This window comes from Dromaius novaehollandiae, chromosome 3 (genome assembly GCF_036370855.1).
Source record: "Dromaius novaehollandiae isolate bDroNov1 chromosome 3, bDroNov1.hap1, whole genome shotgun sequence".
NCBI lineage: Eukaryota > Metazoa > Chordata > Aves > Casuariiformes > Dromaiidae > Dromaius > Dromaius novaehollandiae.
The window spans coordinates 126,695,322-126,719,751 of record NC_088100.1 but is presented as its reverse complement, the minus strand read 5'-3'; the positions used below and the strand labels follow the sequence as shown (position 1 = coordinate 126,719,751).

Below are 24,430 nucleotides of genomic sequence, written 5' to 3'. Positions count from 1 at the left end.
TACCTCAGGAAAGGAAACTGAAGTTTCCAACTATAGATTCTTTCTAACCTTCTTCTCTTGCTTCATACCATACTCCTCACCTGCGAGGATGATTTCTATTAACTATGCCAATTCTAGTAAAACAAACTATTATTATTTGTACATTTAATTTACCCCAATCCCATATATTTGCATCATGTCTTGCCTGGTTTTGTAAACTAGTAACAGAAATGTGCCCATGTCAAGATTTCAAGAACAAGAGTTAAGCCAAAGACTGCAGAACTAGAACGCCCATAAAGGTGCAAGAGGTGGATCGAACTCAGGACTAAGAGGAAGCTTCATCTGGAGCCAGATTCACATCCAGTAGCTTCTACTGCTGTAGAAACAGCATCTGTACGTTCTTCTGGAATAATAAAAGTGCAGTTCTAGCAGAAAAAGATACAGCACTACAAGTAATCTAGATTCAACCTTCTGAAGCCTAATTCAGATTTACAATCATCAACACAATCAGTTTTTAAACAAGAAGTTTTTACATTTTCCTTGAAAAGCAAGAAACAACCATAAGTACCCATGCCATGTTTTTGAATCTTCCTCCATCCACAATATTTAATCAGTCAAGCCTTAAATTAATTCAGTCAAAAAGATAAAAATTATTATATATTCACATAGCAACAGCTTTGTCATATTAACATTGCACTTGATGACTGCTTTTTTTATTTTATTTTATTTGCTGCTTAGCTGGTTTGTCTAAAACGCATGAATTAGTATGAGTAATCCAACCTATCATCATTTGTATGCATTTAACAAAGCTAAATGAAAGAAAAATCAGCTGACATTATTTTTAAACTAGAAAGTACTTTCAGCCCCCAGTAAATCTGCACCTCCTCTCATAAATGTCTCCATATTTCTTTTCAAATATGGAACTGCTTGCCTTTTTCCTCCTTTAAATATCATGCCTGCTGCCTTCACAGCACCAACCAAAAAATAGCTGACTATTAGTTGGGGGTTGCCTTAAAATTGCAACAAAGCAAATGATGCACTTTCAAAATACTCCTTTCCCTCCAATTCTTCAGGCAGCATTTTGGATATAAATCATTAGGTTAAACATGTGGAAGCAAAACTCAAGCGAGCTGAGATAATTTCATGCTATCCGAGCAAGTTTGCTGGAGGAAAAAGTACTTTTTGCCCAGTCTCGGGCATGGGGGAACCTTGTTTGCTTGCGCTTTGGATGGAAAGGTTGGTGACAAGCTCGTCGGCTGCACGACCGCAGCCTTTCCCTGGCACGGCAGCGTCCCGGCACCGCGCAGCCCCTGCTACGCAGCACGAAAGCCAAGGCCGCAGAAGAGACACCTGACGTGAAATATCGCTGTTCAAAGCAGTAATAAGAGGAAAAACTGAGTAAGCAATAACTTACATCTAAGGCCTCTACTTACCATAAATTCCTGTTGAAATACAGGGGAATGCCTGTAAAACAAATGAAAGAAAAAAAAAATCAGTGGGATTTCTGTTTTCTGAACTTTTTATCAAAACCAAGGGTATTTTTAAGTGTCTGTTTTTCAACACCAAGAGATTACATATTGCAGCCTTCGCTGTTACGGCATTCAATTCACAGGCGTTTTCCAGGCTTTATGGGAAACACATTCCATATGGTTTCCTTGCTGCCCTGCTAATAAAGCTGCAGTCTATCCCTCCCCTCGAGCTATCAGCAGCATTCGAACCCAGAATCATTATTAAAACTTCCTTTTGAGTTAAAAATTAATGCCATGAGCCAGCAGAGTAGAAAAGAGTGATATAGTTAGACAACAGTTCTTCAGTGGTAAAATACGCTCGCCCAGGTTAAACGCTGTCCCCCTCTCCCCTATCTGCTCCTCGCCATGCCCTCCATCGCGACATGGTCCTTCTGGATTCAGGGGATTTCTCTTTTAACCTCATTTCTTCCCGTGATCCTGCTTTTCTCCTGACCATATGTTTTGTCTAGAGATCTGCATTTCTGCGAGTCGGACTCAGCTTTCCACTGGAAGAAACCAAAGCTGAGGCACCGGCACGGCTTCAGGAGAGCCATGGTCTCCTCCATCTGCAGGTGACACGCGATACCACCTTGCCTGGAGAGCACGGCTCAGAGGTACAGGAGCCCCTGGGACAGAAGTCTCCAATATCTGCCCTCAGGCTCGCACCAGATCCCCTGGCGATGAGTCACGGTACAAAAGGAATTCCTCTTTGTTTAGTCACGCAGAAAAACATCATTCAAAGCTAATGCTTGTTTTACATTTAACCAGGGAATTAATTTGGGAGCAGTGATTAAGAAAGGAGAGGCCTAATGGAAAGGATAAGTCCTCCCCTCCCCTCTGAAAATGCTTAAGTCAAATAAAGCGGCGTAGAATTATAGTCTCATTCCTCCTCGCAACCACTACAACTTACATCCTGAAAAATACTTAGCTTTTTAGTTTGTACCCAATAAATCACAATGAATCGGCTCTTTAAGGAAATGAGGAATGGAGCCGAAAAAATGCCTACGGTTACAGAGCTCAGGCTGAGGTGGCAACAGACCTTGCAGCAATAAAAAAAGGGGCAGAAAGGACGGTTTTGTCCAGACTAAGGACAGATCTTAAAATTCGCCACTCTGGAAATTTCAGCTGTTAAGAGGCACAGTTGTTCCCAATTTAAATGTTTCATTTCAGATTAATGGCATGTGTCTTGCCTACTCCTCCCAGCCGCTAGGGACGAGGAGCGGAGGACTCGGGTTCTCTCTCCTGCTGGCCCCGTAACTTGGAAAGACCAAGGGGACACGGCCCGTGGGGAGCTCTGCAGTCCCCCCAGCCCCGTGGTTCCTCCTCACGCGGCAGCAGAGGTCCGGCCATGGGTGCAGAGCCAGCCCAAGAGCCAGCCGCGGTGCTCACGCGAGGAGCCACCAGCTAACACGGTGCTCAAGCGAGACGGAGCTAGTCCAAGCCTTGATGGTGGTCTTTAAGGCTGTGCTTGAGCTGGCCACCTAAAGGAGCCTTGCAAATGCCAGGCAGCCACGTTTCCTTCTCCGCTTTGCTCCAAGAAAAGGAGATTAGAGACCTGCGTGTCTTGCATCACATGGGGGACGTTTTATGGCGTCTGCTCGCTGCCATTCACAGCCTGCCCTGCTCTGAGGCTGGTTAGCAATCCTCACCTAGCAATTTTGGTGGTGTGCGTAAGTGCTGTTTAATACACCTATTTTAAAATTACTGTGTAGACACATCATAATCATAACCTTGCTTTCAGTTTCCATCCTGGACCTGAAACACATTTGAATGAAGCCACAAGAGTGTGTAAAATCCCATCTAGCTCCTTTTGAAAACCCGTCTCTGGTCGTAACTTAGATGAACCGTGCTCTCTCCCTCATTGAGAGATGATCACAGCGTATAACCAGCAGACGTAATTTCATAAAATATGACAGTGCTTTTGTTCATTCAAGAAAGGCCTATACCTGAGATCGCATATCAACTGTGTTTCCGCTCGGCTCCTAGGGAGACAATTTAGTCTAGATGCCGGCTGAAATTACTGGCAGAGCAGTAATGGGGAACTCACAGCATGGATACCAACGCTGTACAATATTTGGCTTATGGACAAAAGATGTTAAGGTTTCTAACCTTTTCTGTGCATAATAATATCTTAATTATATATTTGATTTCAATAAAAAATTCAATTTCACAGCAGGAAACATTCATTCCTATTGCCACAACAAAACATTTCTCATCTTAATTTGTTGCAAGTAACTGCTATTTATTGACTAACCTTTAATTTCTTTGCTACTAAAATAGCATTTGCTTTACTTGGGGGCTAATAAGAAATGCTACCCTGACAACACTCCAAATGGATAAAACTCTGGAATAAAACACAAGTAATAACAGCAACAGCTTCATACTACATTGCTGCCATCATCTAGAGAAGGAGGCCAAATTAAATCAGCTCTGTGAATACTGTAGGATTGGAATTGATTTAGTTCCTTTAGGAGAGGACGTGGGCGCCTAGTCTCTTGTACTTTTTAATCTAATGTTTCTTTACTAAGACTACAGCTAGCAGTGCTCATTAGGATGAAATGTAATGCAGTTTCATGAGGAAAATTTACAATAGCCTCCATGTGGAGGCCAAGTTGGACTCTCAGACATTTCAATAAGAGGGACTTGGGTATTTAAATACTTAAGGGCTTGTCTACAACAAGGGGTTCTAGTTCACACTGAGCTGCAATGTATTAACTGCTGCCTATTAGGTGGATACAATCGCTGTGTCTACATGACCAGATGCCTCCTGCTGCAGTCCTCATAATTGCTTCCACCGAGCAAGGACTTCCTTTAAATTAAGTGCTCAGCTTTCTGAGTGGGCATCCCATTGTCACTTCTGCCACTACGGAGCCCCGCACAATGTAAATACTTTTCTTCCAGCACATTGCCAGACAAAGTAGACAAAAATAACGTGAAATACAAATTGAACCTTCTCTGATTTGTATTGCATCATCTCATGAATGGAGATTATATAATTAACGTTCATGCTTGAGAGCCATTCCCTCATGCAACTTTCATTACTGAATCTTCACAGAGAACTCATAAACACTTTTTAAAAAGTCCTTATTTCACCAAAATTGTAAATAGAAATAGCTTTTAGTTAACTGTATAGCAAAGCCAGAAGTTCTTAACATTTTGGTAAGTAGCTAAATGTGTTCCACGCAAAGCAGTAACACAAGCTAACCCAGCAAGCTTCAAGGTAACTCAGATTCCCTCAGATGGAAAAATCTGGCCTTGTCCTTTACACTTTCAGTGTGGCTTTCTTCTCGCTCACTCTCCTTGCTGGTTAGGACCTGCGATGCAGCTGCAGAAAACCTCGCATCTAAACTTGAGGATTTTAGAAAAGACTGCTACTCTCAGCATCTCGGTCTGGAGGAGCAGAGGAGCAGCAGTGGAGTGTCCATGCAGCAAACTTGCTCCACCTACCCAAAGCTCCCTGGGACCTGTGATACGGGCATGGAGAGGAGGAGCAGACAGCTGACCCTGGGTAAGGACGCACGCAAGCAAGTGGCTTGCTCTTTTTTGAGCTGCAGAAGTTCCCCCTTCATCTCCCTGTCCTTTTCCATAAACTGAGGAAGCAGCCAGCCTTTGCTCAGTTATGGCAATGCCCTACTCTGTCAGCTCAAGCTGGTTACCTCCCTCTCCTGGTCATCTTTCTTTGGAGCCTTGTGAAGGCCCATGCAACCCTGAGCATTGCGAGGAGTTCTCCATTCAGATCCTCTTTTTCTAACCTTCTCGCTCTTAATCTGCCAGCCCCTGGAAGGTTGTCCTCGGTTTTGGCCTTGAGCACTGCATCAGTGCAAGTGTATTTTCCATGACAGCCAAGATGCTGTGCAGTTACTGTTCTTCACCTGGTTTTTAAAGACCAAAAGTAATTAACCTGCCTTCCACTTTGAAATACTATCCCTTATAGTATTAATGCTTAGCAGCATTAAGAAATGGCAAAAACACTAAAATCCAGACCAAACAAAGACTCCAAAATAAAGCTCCAAAATCCAAAATGCCAAAACACTCTCCATGTCACAGAAACTTGAATCCCTGCTTCAACAAGAAGAAGGTGCCCCCTCCAGCCATGCAGAGGACCGAACCCAAAACTCAGCCAGCCTTCTGGGTACCTAGGTGACTACACCACCTTTGATGCTCTGTTATAGGTGTTGCAGTTCATTGTTTTTAAAGCTGGTGCCAAGTTTTTGTTTTTCAGCTTCCTTCATTTATACCAAAATATTACAGTAGGATGAGCTCTTCTGTGTAGTAGGCATTTGCGTCTTAAAAGGACACTGCTACATTGCTGGTCATACGGTTGGTGACTGACTCATGCATTGAAGTGGCAGGTGAGTGGGCAGAGAGAAAATTGCTTGTTAAGAGCCCTAATGATTCTGCACTGCCGTGACACACTGGGGTGAATGCCAGAGGGACTGTGCAGAGGACTGCACGGGAAAACGACCTATGCTGCAATGAGCTCTGCTTTGTACAGTTAAAACTGGCAATACAGGACTTTTTGCACCTTCAAGTTCCATGTGTGTTTTCAGAAAGTTCACTGTAAGGTAAATAAATGTTTATAATGACTGTAAAGAACTTCACGGATTAACAGTGTCCTGATTTTGTGCCACTTTTCTACCTCTAAGACGCCACGTGCACCTAAACCAACATGTATCTATTGCCTAAATACTATGGTCTCTGACAGGGGAAAAAAAAAGTCTGGATAGTGTGCTATGAATATTTTTTAACATGCAACAACAAAAAGCTACGGCATATACATCGTAGTGCTCTGAAGTGCTGTTACCAAGACTGTAGTGCAATGCTATGAAAGCTAAGCATCAGCTAAACCACAGAATAAACTATTTTAAATATCAATTTAAATTCAATATCAATAGTATCAATTGTTAGATATCAATAAGTATCAATTGTTAGAGTGGTGAATCACTTATTTTCATGACAGGATTTTATCATTTGAATCTAGTGGGTGGAGAAGAGATGCGGAAGGAATACAGCGGTGCTGGTTTAACATTCAGAGCACATGGTCGCGGTGCTACGAAGGCAGGGAATGTAAAAGACCGAGACCAGGAAATGGAAAGGGGAAGAGATTTCTGTGTGGCTGGACATAAGCAGTTTTTAGTTGCCCTCTTTTGTGCATTTTGTAGTCCTTACCGGCAGACACCCCTCTAAGTGTGGCTGACATTTTGAGATGAATTGTGGTTGTCTGTCTGGACTATGAAATGGAAGCGAGAGCATGGTCCTTGATGAGCTTACAGAGAACCTTTACATTCTTTCAGTGCCGACATGTGATATTTAACCTTCAGCTGCACGTGCTCCAAACCTATTGCAATCATTATTCTGAACATACAAGCAAAGGGATTCAAATCTGGAAGCCCTCCAAGCTCATCCATGCCCATCCTGGCAGCATCCACCTGTGCAGCTGGCACACATACACATAATACTAGGTGCATACCATAGTACCACTTACCTGTTGTGGCCCACTCCCCGGAGTGCTTCAGTAGAGCATTAACCCCAGTAACCCTATATTCCCCCTTGATTAAATAACAAAAAGATCGTGGCTCTGGTTTATGTCCTTGAATTTCTTGTAAAATGCTTGCCAACCTTGTTTTTTGGCCAAGAGCTGATGAACACGCAAGGCTTGACCTTGCCTGGTCTCCCTTTTACAATGACTTTGGATACATTCCCGCAGCAACCGTTCTTCTCCAGGGCTCTCAAAATACCCATCTCTCCCCGGGGAGCAAAGACACCCAGACTGCACATGGCCATACAGCAACACCGACAGCTCCGTTGTGCTGACACTGACTTGCGGCATGCAACCGCCGGTGGCATCACCTACGCCAGCAGCTCGGCAGCAGGCTGATCTACAGAGCTCTGCGACAGCGAGAGGGGCAGAAGTGTGTGAAGCAGCACTAGTCTAACAGCCAGTTAGCAACGGGAGCAAATCACTATTCCTTTTCCCTGCCATAACCATTAGTCTGCACCAACTTAAGTTCTCCAAGTAGCTATAATCTAAACCCAGTTACAGCATCATTTTTCCACGTACATGAACTAACTTCAGTATCAGCAACACCCGCTCCTGTAGACCTGTCCAAGCTCCTTTTGCAAATCAGTCCCTTAGATGCTTTTGAAAGTTATGTACTTTATAAAGGCACATGACTCCAAACAGCATACAAAGCTATAAACTTTTGGGCCTACTGTACTACTTCTTGAACTGCACAGAATATTCACTGAAGAAAAATAAAACAAAAACTTATCTGCCAGTCTTAATCTCCTGCCATAAGTTCTATATTTGTTACATTTCTGAGCTGTAATTTAATGAACAACAAATTTTGCAAGTAACTATCATTCAAAGAAAACTTATTAATAGAAAACTCTAATGCAATTTCACATTCTGAAAATGAAAAGGAAAAAAAATAAATGGAAGAATTGAATATAAGAATGTTTAAACTCAGCTTTCGTTATGGAATATATTAGCATGTTTATTAATCTACCTTTAAAGAATACGAAAGTAGTAACTTCCACAGGAATGGAAGTGTTCTTCTGAAGACAGCAGATCACACATAAACATTTACACGTTAATATAAGCAGCTTCCTTATTTGCACCCTGGCAGATTCACAAGCTACGATATCCAGCACTGTCAGAAATGTTACCATGCGGGTGGAAAAGATGTTTAGCAGCAAGGGGACTTTGTTGGTAGAATCATATGTGCACCATGATTTTACACACCTAGAAGTTTACAAATTATTTTATTTTAGCATTTAGCATTGAGGTTAGTGGTCCAAGATAGTAAAGTATAAGAAGAGTATTTATTGAAATAGAATGGAATTTACTTAATAATATTCATTACTTGAAGAATCCCACAAAATTTTAATTAAATAATTTTAAATTAATTATCTTTTAATAATTAAAAGTAATGGCTAAATTAATTGCCTGGGAAAAGAATGAGACAGAAAATTGGTCAAATAATATATTCAATTTCTGCAGATATAAATTCAGTTGGGGGGACAACTGTTTTTCTTTTCTTCATTTTAAGTATTTCTACATCTCCAGTAAGGATGAAAAGCTTATAGAGGAACTAGAGACTAAGAGTTTGGTACACATTTTTAAAAATCATAAAATATTCACATTTAAAATTCCTCAGTAATAAAGTTACATGTTCTATAGAACTGTTTTCTCTGAAAAAAAGAAAGAGAAAAAGGATACCTGTTCATGTTTCGAACAGAATCACAGAACAGTCGAGGTTGGCAGGAACCTCTGGAGACTGTCTAGTCCAAACCACCTGCTCAGAGCAAGGTCAACTACAGCAGGTTGCTCAGGGAGGTGTCCAGTTGGGTTTTGAATATCTCCAAAATGGAGAGCATCTCCACAACCTCTCTGGGCAACTGATGCCAGTGTTCGACCAACCTCACCATAAGAAAGATTTTTCTTATGTTCAAATGAAATGTCCTGTGTTTCAGTTTGTGCCCATTGCCTCTCGTCCTGCCATGGGACACCACTGAATAGAGTTTGGCTCCATCTTCTTTACCCTTCCCACTCCTCCCGTCAGGTGTTCACACACACTGATGAGATCCCCTGAGCCTTTCCTTCCCCAGACTGAACAGTCCCAGCTCTCTCAGCCTCTCCCGGTATCAGAGATGCTCCAGTCCTTTAATCACCTTTGTGGCTCTTCGCTGGACTCGCTCCAGTTGCTCCATGTGTCTCTTGTACTGTGGAGCCCAGCACTGGGCACAGGGACACAGCACTCCAGATACGTCTCACCAGGGCCGAGGAGAGGGGAAGGATCACCTCCCTTGACCTGCTGGCAAAGCTCTGCCTAATGCCGCCCAGGGGGTACCACTGGCCTTTGCTGCAGGGGAGCATTGCTGGCTCAAGGTCAACAACTTCTCCACCAGGACCCCCAGGTCCGTCTCTGCAAAGCTGCTCTCCAGTTGGTTGGCCCCCAGCCTGTCCTGGTGCATGGGGTAACCCCTCCCCAGGGGCAGGACTTGGCACTTCTCTCTGTTGAGCTTCACAAGGCTGCTCTCTGCCCGTCTCTCCAGCCTGTCAAGGTCCCTCTGAATGGCAGCACAGCCTACGTGGGTGGATCAGCCACCCCTCCCAGCTCTGGATCATCAGCAGACTTGCTGAGGGTGCTCTGTCCCTTCATCCAGGTCATTGCTGAATAAGTTGAACAGTACTGCACCCAGTATTGACCCCCGGGGGACACCACTAGCGAACGGTCTCCAGCTGGACTTCATGCCACTGACCGCAACCTTTTGCGCCCCACAGTCCCGCTGGTTTTCAGTCCACCTCACATATAATAATAAAATACAGACAGGCACATAATAACTGGATTTATGAGACAGCATCTGCCTAAGACATTCAGAAGCCATTACAATTGAAATACAGAAACACACCAATTACAGCAGTAAAAACACAGAAGAGGAGGAGGTAAGAACAGAACAGTGAATGAGAAGCTAGAACAGATTTTAAACTCAGTTTCATTATTACCTATCCCAATCCATGCTGAACTGTGCTTGAAATGAATGGCAACAGGTTGATTCTGACCCATATTTCTGACATATGTTTAGTCCCAGCAGAAGATGGTTATGAGTTTCCTTCATGCCAAAGAGCAAGAACTTTAAAATCCCCTTGCATTTTTCAAAAAGAGAGATATTCTCCTTTGTGTCCTGTATTGCATCAGCCTTTCCAGTACCGCAGAACATGGAATGGTTGCTAGGTTTTCCTTTAAAACCACTGAAGGATCAGTATTTAGTCATTTTATGAAGGAGAGGAGCCTGAATATGCAACTTCCTTTACAAGAACAACTCAGATACAGCCTTTATTACTTTTTTAAATGAAGGATATAAAATATATTTAGAAGACTAATGATACTCACTTCAAAAAAAGTGTATTTAAGAGTTCCATGTATTTAGCCTCAGAGGTCTCCTTCACCATAATATCTGGATATCTCACCCCCACCGGTGTATTTCTCCTCACAACAAAAACCCACTGACCTCCCTTTAACGCATGTAACACAAAGAAAGAGGAAAGCCAGAATCCAGCTTCAGCTCAGTTAAGCCATTTAGAGGCTGGACTTCTGGTCTAAAGTTCTCTCTACAGTTAATAGAGATGGTAATTCTGCTGTTTCAGGTCAAATGAATTGCTCTCATGGGGAACCACCGACTGCAGAGTGAAGCTAGATGCCTGGGCTAAATTTAGGTGACACAAATCCCTCCCTAAGCACAGGAAATCATACACACTTGCCAGAAAGCATATTCGAGGAACTCTCTTTCTCTCGAGTCCTAACCACAGGGATATGCTTTCCACTGATTCAATACAAAATTACTTCTAATAAAAAACGATGGCCTCGAATTCTCCAGCTTCGTGAGATCATCCCATACGGTAGTCAGCCTCGCAGGTGTAACGGCAAGGGAGAGCTTAAAGGAGTCCAGGACAATGTCTGTCTGGCACAGTCCTGCCCCCACACAAACCCCCGCACCAGCGCTGAGCAGGCACCAGGAACGGTAGTGCTCCCGGCAAGCTAATATGCTCTGCTTCTCAAAAGAGCTAATTAAAAATAACCCCGCAGCCTAAATCTTGTGTGCTATCCGTAGGTCCAGGAGCACAGCCGTGAAAATCAGATCTGCCGTCCAAAGCAGAGGCTCCTGGTAGTCCAGGGCGATTTCCACCACAGGGGATGCAGGAACGGAGACACACGTTGTGCTCAGAAGGATACAGGCACTGCAAACCCCCTCAAACCCAGGCAAGGAGAAGACATCCGTAATGTAGCGTAAGCATCTCTTCCACACAGGTCTTTCTGTTTGAGCAATATACTCTTAACAAGCTCAAATGCGGTGTGCAGGGCCCTGACCCAAATCAGGGTTGTGCCACACTTCTGGATCAACATTAGCTTTGCATTTATAATATTTGCAATGAAAGGAAAAAGAAGTAAGAACCCACAAGGCTGTATAAATATGAAAATATTTGAAAAGAAATACTTAGCTACAAAAGTATTTACTGATTTCAATGACAATGAATAGCTGCTTCATCCTTAACACTACATTAGTCTATCCTTACTGGTTCAACTAAACCAACAGACCCCAAAAATATAGTTGCAATTTTACTGTGGTCTGATTCAGATCTGAGCCAACCTTGCAAGAAAAAGCCATTATATGACATTAACGTAATATTGAGATCACTCTGTGACAACTAAGAATAATGAGGTAAATTAAGGGCAGATGGAGGTTGAGGCTTTCCTCTAAACGTCCTTAATTTTGTAGGTTTTAGACATACTGTCTCCTGAACCTCAGTGCAATTTTAGTTTTACTATTTGTGATATTTATAGCTCCCATTTATATAAGTAATATGTAATTTTAATGCAGGTCTAATAGTTCCAACTGCCGTTGACACAGACTGTAAAATGAAAAAAAAGAAGATACCTTGTTGAGTAAAATACTGTTTTATTTCTTTCTTGCCACCATAACCACTTTGATACAGTGGGCTACTGTCTTATTTGGATTCCAACCTTGTCCACACTTCAAAGATGCTCCCAGGTGAAGAGGAGCAGGGCTATGCAATTGATCTCCCCTAACCTGTAATGTCTGTGTCACTCTGGTCCAGGGTGAGTGACTGAAATGCATGTTTCTTTCTGAGAGAGGTAAGAGAGCCACTGATTGCCTTGAAGAAGTACATGATGATGAAAGGTATGAGACAGGAGTAGACCTTGGGAAATGTCAAGGGAGATCACAGTCAAAATTGCCTTCTTTATCCAGAAAAAATAACAGCAGTTGTGGATTACGCGACTATAATTCTATTGAGGAGGCCTGGTCACACAAATCATGACAAAGACAACTTGAGATGCTTTTTAAAGACCAAGGAGGTTATTTGTATTTTTTAACTCATTTTCGAGGGTTCCCAGATACAGTCTCTACAGCTATTTATATGGTTATCATCAGCTGCCTCAACTCAGTATTTTCCCCCCCTCTATTTATGCTCTGTCACCCCACTTTACCTTTTCCTTTCCATCCTCCCATCTGCCACGAATGACAGATGGCTACCATCCCCCCTATTCTGCGTTCGCTGCTTCCATGGAAACTTCCCTTACAGCTGCGGCACATCTGCTTTGAGAGCCACCTTGAAGACTTCTCCTAAGGACCTTTCTTGCTTTCAGCATTGCAAGGGCGCCCGTGCAAGGAGCGCAGCCACTCCTGGCACCTCGCCATCTTCTGAGGCTTGACCTGGAGCCCTGGCAATCAGCAAAAGCTCCTCAGCTTCAGCCTCAATCCACCTCTGATTCCTACTGGTCTTCCTCCTTAATATTGCTGTGGAGCGACGCAAATAAACAAATTAGCTGAGCTATGCCCAATGCTACCAACAAATGGCCCAGCAGTTCGGGACACCTCATTTCTGGTACATCGGACTGGTTCACAAAATGGAAATCAACACTCTCTCTGAAAGACGGCTTTGGAAAAATCAGTGGCAACGTGTTCAACTGGGCACTCAGAAAACAAAGAGTCCTCAAGGAACGCCAACCCGGTTTTGAACATCCTGACGCATTTCCTCATTAACTCCGACAGTATTTCCACCAGTTTCATTGACTGTGAATTATGCTTCACTTGGCATTAGTATGTGTCAGAATACTTCTCAACAGAACTTCAATGTCAGTGCAAGAAGGGCCATCAAACACATTGGAAAAGCAAGTAAAAAACTGGAGAATATATTTTTTCTAATCTCTTCCAGCTTTCACCCTCCTCCAGACATTTATTCTTTCTCTCACTAGGTGCTGCTGCAAAAATACAAGGTTGAGAGTTTTAAACGGAAGTGTGACTTTAATTTTCTATGTCCAGACAGATTTTTGTATCGGATTCAAATAACACTAAAAGCCTTGTCAAATTCTCCCTATTTTCAAATCCTTTGTATGGAAATAGCTGGTGCATATATTTTTAAAATAGTAAAAGAAGCAGAACAGAATAAAAGGCATAAAGATTTCTCTTTCTTTTTTAACACATATTTCCCAATGAATGAAGAAAACTGCACTGACTAATCAAATGAAAAATATAGCTATCACTTTGATTTCCCTGTCTTTTCTGGTTGAGTTGCCCCCAGATACCCCTTTCATTTTTTTTAAAAAAAGCATATTGGGATCCTTGTGCTATTGCTTTGATTTTTTTTTAAAGGAGAGAGAGACATGAAAAGGCCTAAACCAGAGACTGCATTATTATTCAAGGAACGTTATACGAAACAACCACTTGCATTGCTAATACTTTATCATTCATGCAAACCATTTAGCGCGAGAGACAAAAGCAGCATATATATGTCTAAACAGCTATGTATGTCAAATAGATATCAGTTCTAGAGAACAAGCAGCACAGAAAAAAAGCAATCAAACAAAGCAATGGAGAAAATGAATGAAATGAGGAACTTGCATCTATTGATGGTAATGTCTTATAAAAAGGTTTAAAAAACTGTTTTTACGATTTCTTGTTTTCACATACTTTGAAGAGAATTAAGAAATAACTGAAAGGTTGTATTGAGTGGGATGATAAGGACTGTATAAAAGCAAAAAAGAAAACGTCAGTGTTAAGGCCCCAGTTCTTCTTTCTGCCCTTTCTCCACGCTCCCATTGATTTCAGCGAGAGATCTGCACATGCAATGACTCCAAAATGGGGCTCTAATTGCTTGTGTTTTCAGCCTGATGCAAAGGTATTAACACTGAGATATTTCCATTTGTGCTAATGGGATCTGTACAGCAAAGATACTTGTTTTTCTTCCCGAGAATATTCCCCTGGTTCTTATTCTTTTGAGCTCTGTTTCAACAGAACACTTCTGTCTTGTATTAAAATAGTTATGAAATTCATAACTAAACAGCACTGTAAACCATATTGTTTAATCTATGACTTTTCCTCTGACAAGTGTGAAAATGTGTGCAATATGACAGAAGGTTTGCTATAGTAATTGCATGTTGTGATTGAGCGATAGAGTAACAACCACAGAAATAACCGCCTTGCTGAAATCGCTGCAGAAGGTAAGTTGCTCCTGTACAGCTTTAACTTACGTACCATCTGTTTTGCCAGTTCTTTAAACGGCCCTTTAACTAGCTAAGGGATTTTATTGTTGTTCACATAGGCACGACTCCATTTTCTCTGGCCTTTTACGTATTTCCTTTGGAAAAAGTGTTTCTCTCTGTCCCTTTCTGGCTTTTTTTCCCACTCTGCCTCCACCCAGGCCTCGCTCATCCACCGCCCACACGTGACAGACCCACCGCACACATTCGCTAAATTGCTGCCATGTTAGCTAGCAAAGAGGAGATTACATACGGGCAAAATGTGGGACTTTTTGAGTATTTTCCAGTAGATGGAGACATATCCATAAGGTGATTATTTCCCGTAGAGCTGACATTATTGACCACCAGATCAAGAACAATGTAGTAATGCTCCAAAATTACTGATATTTCCAAGACATACTCAGTCTTGAAGGAAGAAACATATTTGGATAATAATCACATTGCAGATTTGAATTAAAAGCCTAAATCTTTTGCAATATAGCACTAAGAAACATGCCATTAAACTTAACAGATTACAAAGATCAAATTCTACATTCAAAAAAAGCAAACAACTGAAGTTAAAAAAAATTAGAACAAAAAAAAGAAGTTCCACTTAGAGTATGTGCATTGTCCCTTTTATACATCAGTGAAAACCTATAATTAAATAACCCACACAATAAAATTGTGTTATTACGGCGTGGCACACAGTGACAGTGCATTGCATCACCTCAACGACAGGAACGAAGAAGCCTTCAAAGGAACCTCGCAGCTGGACAAAAACTAAGGGATCTTGGACGACACCAGCACGTTGCGAATGCCGAACACACAAAAGGAGATACTCCTTCACAGAAAGCTCAGCAGACGCCACACAAAAGGGAAAAAAGTTTGTGCGAGTTGAAAATCAATATTCTAAATTCACCTAAGAAAAAGCCAATGAGGGATTTAACGCACAAAGACAGAACTTGTGGATTAGGGAGTCCCTGAGCTATAAATAGGTAGGAGCTAGGAAAGCGTTGTGACAACTAGCACCAAGTGCTTGCCCTGTCCTTACAGTATTCGCTGGGCCTTGGCCACGTTAGAGGCAGGGTGCTGGGGGAGGTGGACGTTGGGTTGGACCCCGTATGGCCATTGCAGTCTTCAAAGATCTTTCTGACTGACTATCAGGAAAACGTATGGAAAGCTGGCAAAAGAATATGAGTTTTTACATAGGCTAAAATCTGTGCAAAAAGCAAATTACAGCAGAACAGCAAGAACTGCCGAACGGGAGGAGAGCCACCGGAGCAGCAAACAGCTGAGACCCTCGAGCTGCCTGTGCTGGCTCGTACGCACGTCGCTGGTGGGAAAGGAGTAAGCAACGCGGGTCGCACTCATCGCAGCTCGCCATGAAGGGCATGCGTTTGCCACCAGTCTCAAGGACACCACTTCACCCTACCTGCCCTCGGAGGATTTTCTCTCCTTGGCCTGCAGCCTGCCCGCCGGTGTCTGCTGAAAGCACTGCTGTGGGAAGCTTTCTGAAGGACTTCATCCCCGAGCCATGAACAGCTCTCCAAAATAGAAAAATAAAATAAGTCATCTTGTCATCGCCCTCTTACTCTGTGACAGAATAAACATGTGGAGGAGGCACCCTTCAGACTCTCCTTCCAAGGGCACCTAGACTGCACCAACTGTCATAATACTTTAAATATGTGACAGATCTTCACTACTTCTGCATCCTTCACTATTCACTTCACTACTACTATATCCTTTCTGCAGCTCAGTGTTCTGGTAGCAACGTGCAAATTATACAGCCCCCTAATAAAAATATCATTTATAGCCACAAGGTAAGACAGCTTAGCATTTTATTTGCCTTTCCAGCCAGCACTGTTTTCAAGGAAGTGGTCCAAAGTCACTTGCAGAAAATTATTCCCCAAGGAGTTGCAACTGCTTAAGAACTCATCCATAATTTAGTCATTTACATGATTCCATTGTGGATTCTGCAATTTTTATCTAAAGATTTTGAAAAATCAGTCCTTCTGAGTCATCAGCAAGCTACAGCCCTATTTACCGCTCATCTGAAAACACTCCTAAATGTATTGAGCAACACTGGTCCTGACATTGCACCCTCTAATACTACTGTTTGCCTCTTTCAACAAGAGTATTGATTTTTTATTCTTTTTATTCTCATCTACTAATTGATTGTTAATCCAGAGCTTCCAGCAGCTATCAACTTCTCCGTCTTGTGAAAAATATTTTGTCCGCTCTCACTAGATGAAGCTCCTTATTTTCTCAACCACACCTGGCAAGGAGAGGGAGGCTGTCGTGGCTGCACAAGTGTACTTAGTCGAGATGGTGCCATGCAGAAAGCGCGAGACCATCTGCGGGGCTACAGGCAGCACGGCCGCGGCTGCCGTCCTTAGCTCGGCGAAGGAGGCCACGCCGTGCCCGCGACAGCTAGGAAGTGCAAAAATAGGAATATTAGACACAAGTGGAAATGAAGAGAAAAGAGGGAGCCCAATACACCTAATATTTCAGACAAGTTTTGACCTGTTCTAGTAACCAACACCACAAATAGCTCGCACGCTACGCGTTATTGAGCAGGGCAGTCTCCGACTTTTGTTAGTCGCTGCACTGCAGGCACCATCGGTCCCGGCTCTGCCTGGCACCCAGACCACGGAGACGGTGTCGCTGCCTCTACTCACTGCTGGGGCCACGGGGTGGACAGCATGGGTGCACATCTCCCACTGTTCTTCTTAAGAGCACAAGGTTTTATTAAAAAAAAGTCAGGAGAGTAAGCGCTGTTCAACAAATCAGGCAGCACACTGACCAATGCTATAGCGAGAAACTGTGTTTTATGGAATATATTTGGAGCGATTCAACTGACTATCAAGGACTCACCACAAGTGAGGCACAAAGCTGTCTCACTTCTCTCTTTTAAATTACTCCTTAAACCTTTCTCCTTTGCATCAGCACCAGAAAAAAACCTCAGCAACAGATAAACTGGTGTTATGCTGAGACCACTTCAAATCATGACAGCTAACACCACGTATTCGGTGTGCTCCTGGTCTTTAAACAGTGCTCTTCAACACGACGGCAATAAAAACAACCACCACTGTGACTGATTTGGTCTCTTCTATTGATGAGGTCAGTGAAGACAAGCCATAAATTCTTTATGGACTTAAAAGCAGAACATTAAAATATACAGATTAAGCTAAAACCCACTGAAATAATATAATTCAGGATCGTGGCTGCCAATTCATCCATAATTAATATCAGCACTAATGTGTTTCCCTCTGTTAGAACAGGTATAGTCACAGGTATGGCATTACGGTACGGTACAGAAAACGGCCAACTCCGTAACGCAGCACACGGAAAAAAACCACGTATGATCTGCCAAACTGCAGCCACCTCTCCCATCGATCCCTACAGCTGCCATCGTTCAGGGTACTGAAGGACTGGTTACAGGACACCGGTAACAGACTGCCATTTAGAGCAAAGCCTTGTCTGGGAATTGTAACTTTATGCCCAATTCCAGCAAACTGCAGGATGATGGGGGGTAGAAGCAGAAAGCTCATGAAGATACAAGCTTTGCTCTCAGGATAATTGCAGGATTAAAGAAGTTCAAAGAGCGTTTGGCCCGCATACACCACAACTGTAAACCTAGCCCGAGGATTTAATTTTAATGCAAATACTCCAAGAACAACGAACCTAATGAACCTAATTCATGAAATGCCAGCATGTCCCTCCTGCAAAATAATTTACCTCTCTTCACGTAGCTGCTTGGAAAAATAAGAGGGGAAGGGGGGAAAGGGATGAGTCTCACCCCAAAGCTTTTTTGATAATTCCCAGAAAGCAAATTAGACTCTTGTATTAGGATCACATATGGGAATAGGAGCACATACGGGAAGAGAACGCTTTCAGGTTTGACTTGTTTCCTTCTACAATCGAACTTCAGTACGAGCTATGTCACGCTTCCTTTTCAACTATCACAAACAGTCACACTCTGAAAACATTATTAATGATTATAAAATTCTGCAAACCAGAATATTTTACACTTTCAAGAAGAACTTGCACTGAATGTGTACCAGCAATATTCTCTGATAACAAGGGATATCCTTGCTAAGTTACAGTTTGACCACCTTACTCCAGGTGATACATGCTTAGTGATTTTAAAGACACATCCATCTGAACTACTGAATTATGCAACTGTTATTTATGATCATGATTACTCCAGAACAGTTTACGCTTCCTATAGTATTTGGTACATTTTTCTCCACGTGTCTTCACAAGTTTATTTTGTTTCTAATTACTTAAATGCAAAATGAACTTAGAAGTCATACGTTTTACTCCAGCAAAAAGTGACAGACAAAACATTTCGCCACAGCCTCTGCGCCACAGTTAGCCACTAAAATCCACTTGTAATTGCCTAAATCCTGAAACTAGAAAAATGCAACTCTGCTTGCCTTAACCAAACCTCTAATTTCACAAGCCAGAATGGGAAAAGATCCACCTGTGACAGAGGCCTGCTATTGCCAGCGTATTTTACACAAAACGCACGGAGATCTAGCGCTGGAAAACAATCCAGGGCTCCGAGGGAGACCCCGGCCCTTGGCCAAAGCGGCACAGCTTGCAGGATCACGACTGGAATTATTTGGGATACAGACGGGCTGCATTTCCAGGACTCGCTTCTTCTGACATTGAGGCTGCTCCATGTTGAGTTATGAAGCTTGAAGCACTCAATTTTTGCAATATTGGCCTTTATGTAGCAGAAATAATGACCTACTCAAATAAAAATAACAGGATAGGAGTGTACATTCTTCCCTGTAATTTTGCCTGCTGTTGAGAGCAAGTCAATTATGTCCCCTGTGGGACTGTTGATGGTCGCATCTACGCACTGTATTCAGATCCCGAAAGCGTTAAAAACATTTTACTTTAGCCGCCTTTGTGTTGGTATCATGTTCGTTTCACATATTTTGAATACCCAGTGGTAGTTCAGCCACGGAAAATACAATTTTCAGTCTCACCAGTATGTTCACCTCTTTCTTGATAGAGGATAAATGAAGAGGAAGCTAAGCTGAAAGTGAATTATACACACTAGGTGAAAATCAACCTCACAGAGGCATTGTCCTATAGTCCACCGCAATTTAAGGACAGCCAACTAACTAACACAATGGTATAATAAATACACCAGCAAACATGTTGCACATCTGGAAATCCTACAGAAATACAGCATACAAAAGCCATTTCCTGAGGCACTTCCAGCAGAGGCACCTCAGTACAGACACTGCCTACCTAGTTTTCAGTCAGATATAAGAAAATCTTAACCTGACCTTATAAAGCAGTCCTTGAATAGACCCTTGTCTTTCACATTTTAAGAAAAAACAGACTCTGGATGCTACCAGAGCTGCAATAACAGCCTTAGCTGGACCTACTCTGAACTAGTAGCAAGTTCCCTCTGAGCTGTGGTCTCAAGTAGTCCCTTACTGAAGGATCAGATCGGAATTTCTGAGCACTTAAATGCTACAGATATGCCACCCAAAGGAGGCTATTTGCAGCATGCCATAACAAGAGATTTTATGGGCTCTGTAAAACCTGCGAGACCCAGGAAGGCTGCTGTATATTCTTGACTAAGCTGACTTCTCTATCAAGTAACTATTTCCATATAAACAGACTTTGTTACAGGGCATCCCATGGCATTAAAGATAGAGGCTGAGACAAGCGGCTGAGAGTCTATTTTCAAATGCAAACACCTTTGAAGCTGGCAAAGCATTTCTTTCAGCACACCAAACAAGTTTTATACAGCCATCTCTACGCCTTGCACATTTTTGGAAAGGTAAGCTCTCTGAGCAGCCAGACAAATCATCTAAAATGGGAAACATCTGAAGGGGAGTTCTTGGGAACCAGTATAATAAAACTGCATATAACAATAGGCTTAAAATCTTTTTTTAAGGCTGCTGATATGGGCATTCAAAAGTCACAAAATCCCACAATTAGGATTGTTCATGTAGTTATTTGTCCATTCGTTTTCTCTCCTTTGCGTATATTGTTTATAATCAAATGATTACTGCACGTCTTTCTGCTAAGCCCCATCTCATTCAGTTTGTGAAACCTCGATCCAAGTCATCAGCGTGAACTGAGTTATTTTAAGTATCTGCTGAAGGATATGCCTCACCTTCTAGGCCTGACTCTCCAAATCATGGAAACCACAATAGCTATAATGCCACACTCATTAAAGAGGATTTGTGAACAGTCAGACCCATCAGTGGTACGAGCTTGACCTGGTTTTGGATGGACATGTGACTCCCTTTCTGCTGAAGTGGCCAAAACATCAGAGAGAAAGTTTATGTTGGCCTTGAGCTGGCTATACTGTAACAGGCAGCCTCTAATCCAGCTTAAAATCAGTGAGGCACAGAGAGGTAACCCATAACATGACAAGGTCTTCAAAATTCAGCCGATGTAATGATTTTATGCCAGAACAGTGTTTTTTAACACATGGCTGTGGCAGCCTTGCTGCAGTAGTGAGAGCCCCCAAAATAGATTTACTGCATCGTCAACCCACAGCTGAAGTAGGAACAACTTCAGTTCCTAATGTGGAGTTTTCAAATCTGGAGAAAGAAAAATAAAATCAGTAGCAGAGTTAGACATATAGCTGCCTAATTCATCTCCTTTTTGTGATACTTGTTACGACTGGGTAAAAATCTCAACGTTTCTTTTGATCGCCAAAGAGCTTTCCTTACGCCTAGCTGGCAAAATTGGCAAAGTTGCTCAGTTTCTCACTTCTGCTCAGCCAACATGAGTTATACAGCTGCCTTGTAACAACAGCAATTCTTCCTCTTCTCTCCTATTGAAATAAGTTATTTCTTTAAAATGCTGAAATATTTACTTAAAAACCGTGTTCAAAAGAATATGATCAGATACAGGTCTCCCACATCATCTTGTGAAGCTCTGTAACCTACAGCTTTTCTATTTTTCAGTAGTTAAATCCCATGTTCATCAACTGCTCGTTAATGGCAGCCGTATCATCTACCTTTGCATACTGAACAGTGCAATACAAACAGCCCTCACTGAGAGACGTGCTCTTGGGTCAGACATCCTATAATGCCTGGTGACACAGCATTAAAGAAAGCATCTAGCTGTTTACAAAAAGAAAAGTCTCCATAAACAAACAAAAAAAACCCTGAAAAATCTTTTCACCTGTTAAAAAGAATACAAAGGTCAGAAACTTCAGGATTAATTTGCATTTCAGTAAGCTCCCAAGTGCAAAATTAAATTGCTTTTGTTTTTGCTACCCTGATCTTCATTAAATATTCCATTTCAATTTGTATCCTTGAAGCAATGACATCGTACTGTATATCCCTTTTTGGTTGGAGGAAGAAAAAACCAGAACATCCTACTGGGATCTAATTACCACAGCTGGATTATGTTCTATCAAACAAATGCTTGTAGACTTTCTCCTTCACCGTTTCTTTCTGGAAAAGACCTCTAATATCCTTTCTGAAAGCTGCCCACATTAGCTGTAGTCTGCTAATCAAACTTGGTAAAAAGTGCAGAAATAACCTTGCGCGCTCTACCTGTGAAAGAGTTTTGTGAGTTTATATCTTTTGAAAATATCAAAATTAGCAACTTTTCCAGAGAGCCCGTATTCAGCATAATCTGCCCTCACCGATCAGCCCAAGCCTGGGGCTTTGCAGAGTCATCTTCATGATGCAATAAATCAGCAACATGAATCAGGTACATTAGTCACGTAATCTTGTTAGCTTACAGGAAAAAAGGGGAAAAATAAGTAATAATAATGTCCTGTTTTCCTTAACGAGAAGAAACAAACAGCCACAGGCAACTCCTTATCTCAGCAGTCCCTAAGCCTGCAAAAAGTCAGCCAAGGCTGAAAGGTGAAGTCAGGGTTTGGTTCCCGTACCATGGTGGATGGAGACTCCTGTCCCGAAGAAACAGGCAGACTCACACACCAAGGAACACAACATGACGCAGCGATGGAACTTGAGGGCTTCTGCCAGACAGATGGTTTTATCGTATCCTTCTCTGCACAGCCCTGATGCCATTCCAGCAAACCCTATGGCTAAAATACACTCAGCCTTCTACACAGAGAGGCCCCCCCCACCTTTAAATGTGGGCACAAAACACAACATACTGGGAAAACGCTGCTAAAATAAAACGCCTGCGGCTCACACCTCTCCTGTGATAAGCCTCCTGGGAGATGTCTTAAGCTTGGAGATCCTTACTCTCTTGTGCTCAAATTCCTAGAGCCATCCAGGAGACACGGAGAGCCAAACAGCAGGGTTACTCCAATGGCAGGTTTCAATGTATATCCAGACCCATGCCGGGTGTACTACCCTGATATGGCCTTATGTAGGATGGCTTCTACAAGTCTGAGCAAAATTTAGGAGTTCTTTTTCTTGCAGGGTAGCTGCACCACAAGTATCACCATTTCCAGCCCTGAAGGCAGGTACGAAGCTCCTCATTCATGCAGCAAGGCTGAAGCTGGTGTGCTGCTGCGTGGATCATAATAAAACCCAGCAGATCTCAGTAAAAATGAGCTGAGAAAACGGTCTCTAGATTTACAAAATGATGACGTATCTCCTGCTATACCCCTCTTTGAGCAGAGACAGGCTGGGTTGCCTAGGTGCGACGGTACTGTGCTCCTCTGATCTGATCTCCATGGTGAGACATGGATTCAGACAGCAAGAACCCCCAGTTTAACATGAGCAGCTGAAGTTTATGGACTTCATCTTTGCACATCATCTACTCACACTCTCAGGCTTCAACCACTACAAGCAAAATACCTCAGAAAAACTAACAGAGAGTAGGGTAAAATGGGAATAGCTCCAAATTGTTGACATCCCTCCCCAAATATTTGCCCATTGTTTTGAGTTACAGAAACATCACCCTTCACCAGAGCCATCTTTGAAATCTGACTGTTGTATGACATAATTTCACATATAAAAATAGATATATCCCTTTTAAAAATTATGATAGTGGCCAGAAATCCGTACATATATCATGCACCGTTATAAGGAAAAAAAGGCAAAAAAAGAATATAGTTAGCATCCCCAAAAGACTAGTGTGCTTTGGGGAATGGAGACAGACAGGAATTCATGTCAGCTGACCTATAGCTTTCTGCACTCTTGAATTATCATTTTTTAACCTTGGAAAAAAATGAATTCTGCTACTGAATAAATTTAGCATAGAGTCGACCTAATGATCACATTAGTCCCTGTCTGTTCTCCCAATGCCCATTCGCTATTTAATTAACCTATTTTTGTAGGTTACTTCTTGGAGCTATTTTTAGGTACTTTAATCTAAGTTGTCCCTCCTACAAAGATGGTAGCATGACTTACCTTCCTTCTACCAATTGTATGATCACCATTTGGATGTTAGCAAGAAAACGGTTATGCCAAATCTTGCTCTGATTTAACTTGCCAGACCGCTGCTGCCCAAAATTAGTAAGATGATTTGTTTCTGGTTCATATCTTGGACAACAGAAATCATTACTGCTACCTTACAAACCTGCTAGAAGATGCATTTTCTTTATTCAGGCCAATAATGCAATCATCATCATGGGCTGATTTAATTATAGGGGAAAAAAGCCCATATGTCATTTTCCTGGAAGCAAGACCCACGCACCAGAGCTCTTACGACGAAGCCCTCGCACGCCAGTCCTCCCAGATCGCAGCTGTACCAGCCAGAAGAAGGATGCCTGCTGTTGAATAAGCTGACAGAAAAACCTTATTATACAAAATGGGGAAGTGACGTATATATTCCCTTTGTCTGCGAAGGGTGCAGCATGGACATGACTAGCAAGTGAGAGTTGCTTTTGTTGTTTGTTTGCTGCAGCTTGTAATTAACTGTAAGGCTAGCAAATAGGTATAAAGATACCAAAATAACTACTAGCCTAGGAACCCAGCAAAG

The 24,430-nt window shown here is 42.3% G+C and overlaps 1 protein-coding gene across 4 annotated transcripts in view; it reads right to left on the bottom strand.

Annotated features, from left to right (window-relative positions):
• MACROD2 (mono-ADP ribosylhydrolase 2) overlaps positions 1-24,430 on the bottom strand; it is an 858,592-nt gene that overhangs the window by 275,982 nt on the left and 558,180 nt on the right. For all 4 annotated transcript variants that reach the window (XM_064510050.1, XM_064510049.1, XM_064510053.1 and 1 more), the window contains one exon: positions 1,413-1,443. In XM_064510050.1, the coding sequence (XP_064366120.1) occupies positions 1,413-1,443 (31 nt within the window). The remainder of the gene's footprint in view (positions 1-1,412; positions 1,444-24,430) is intronic.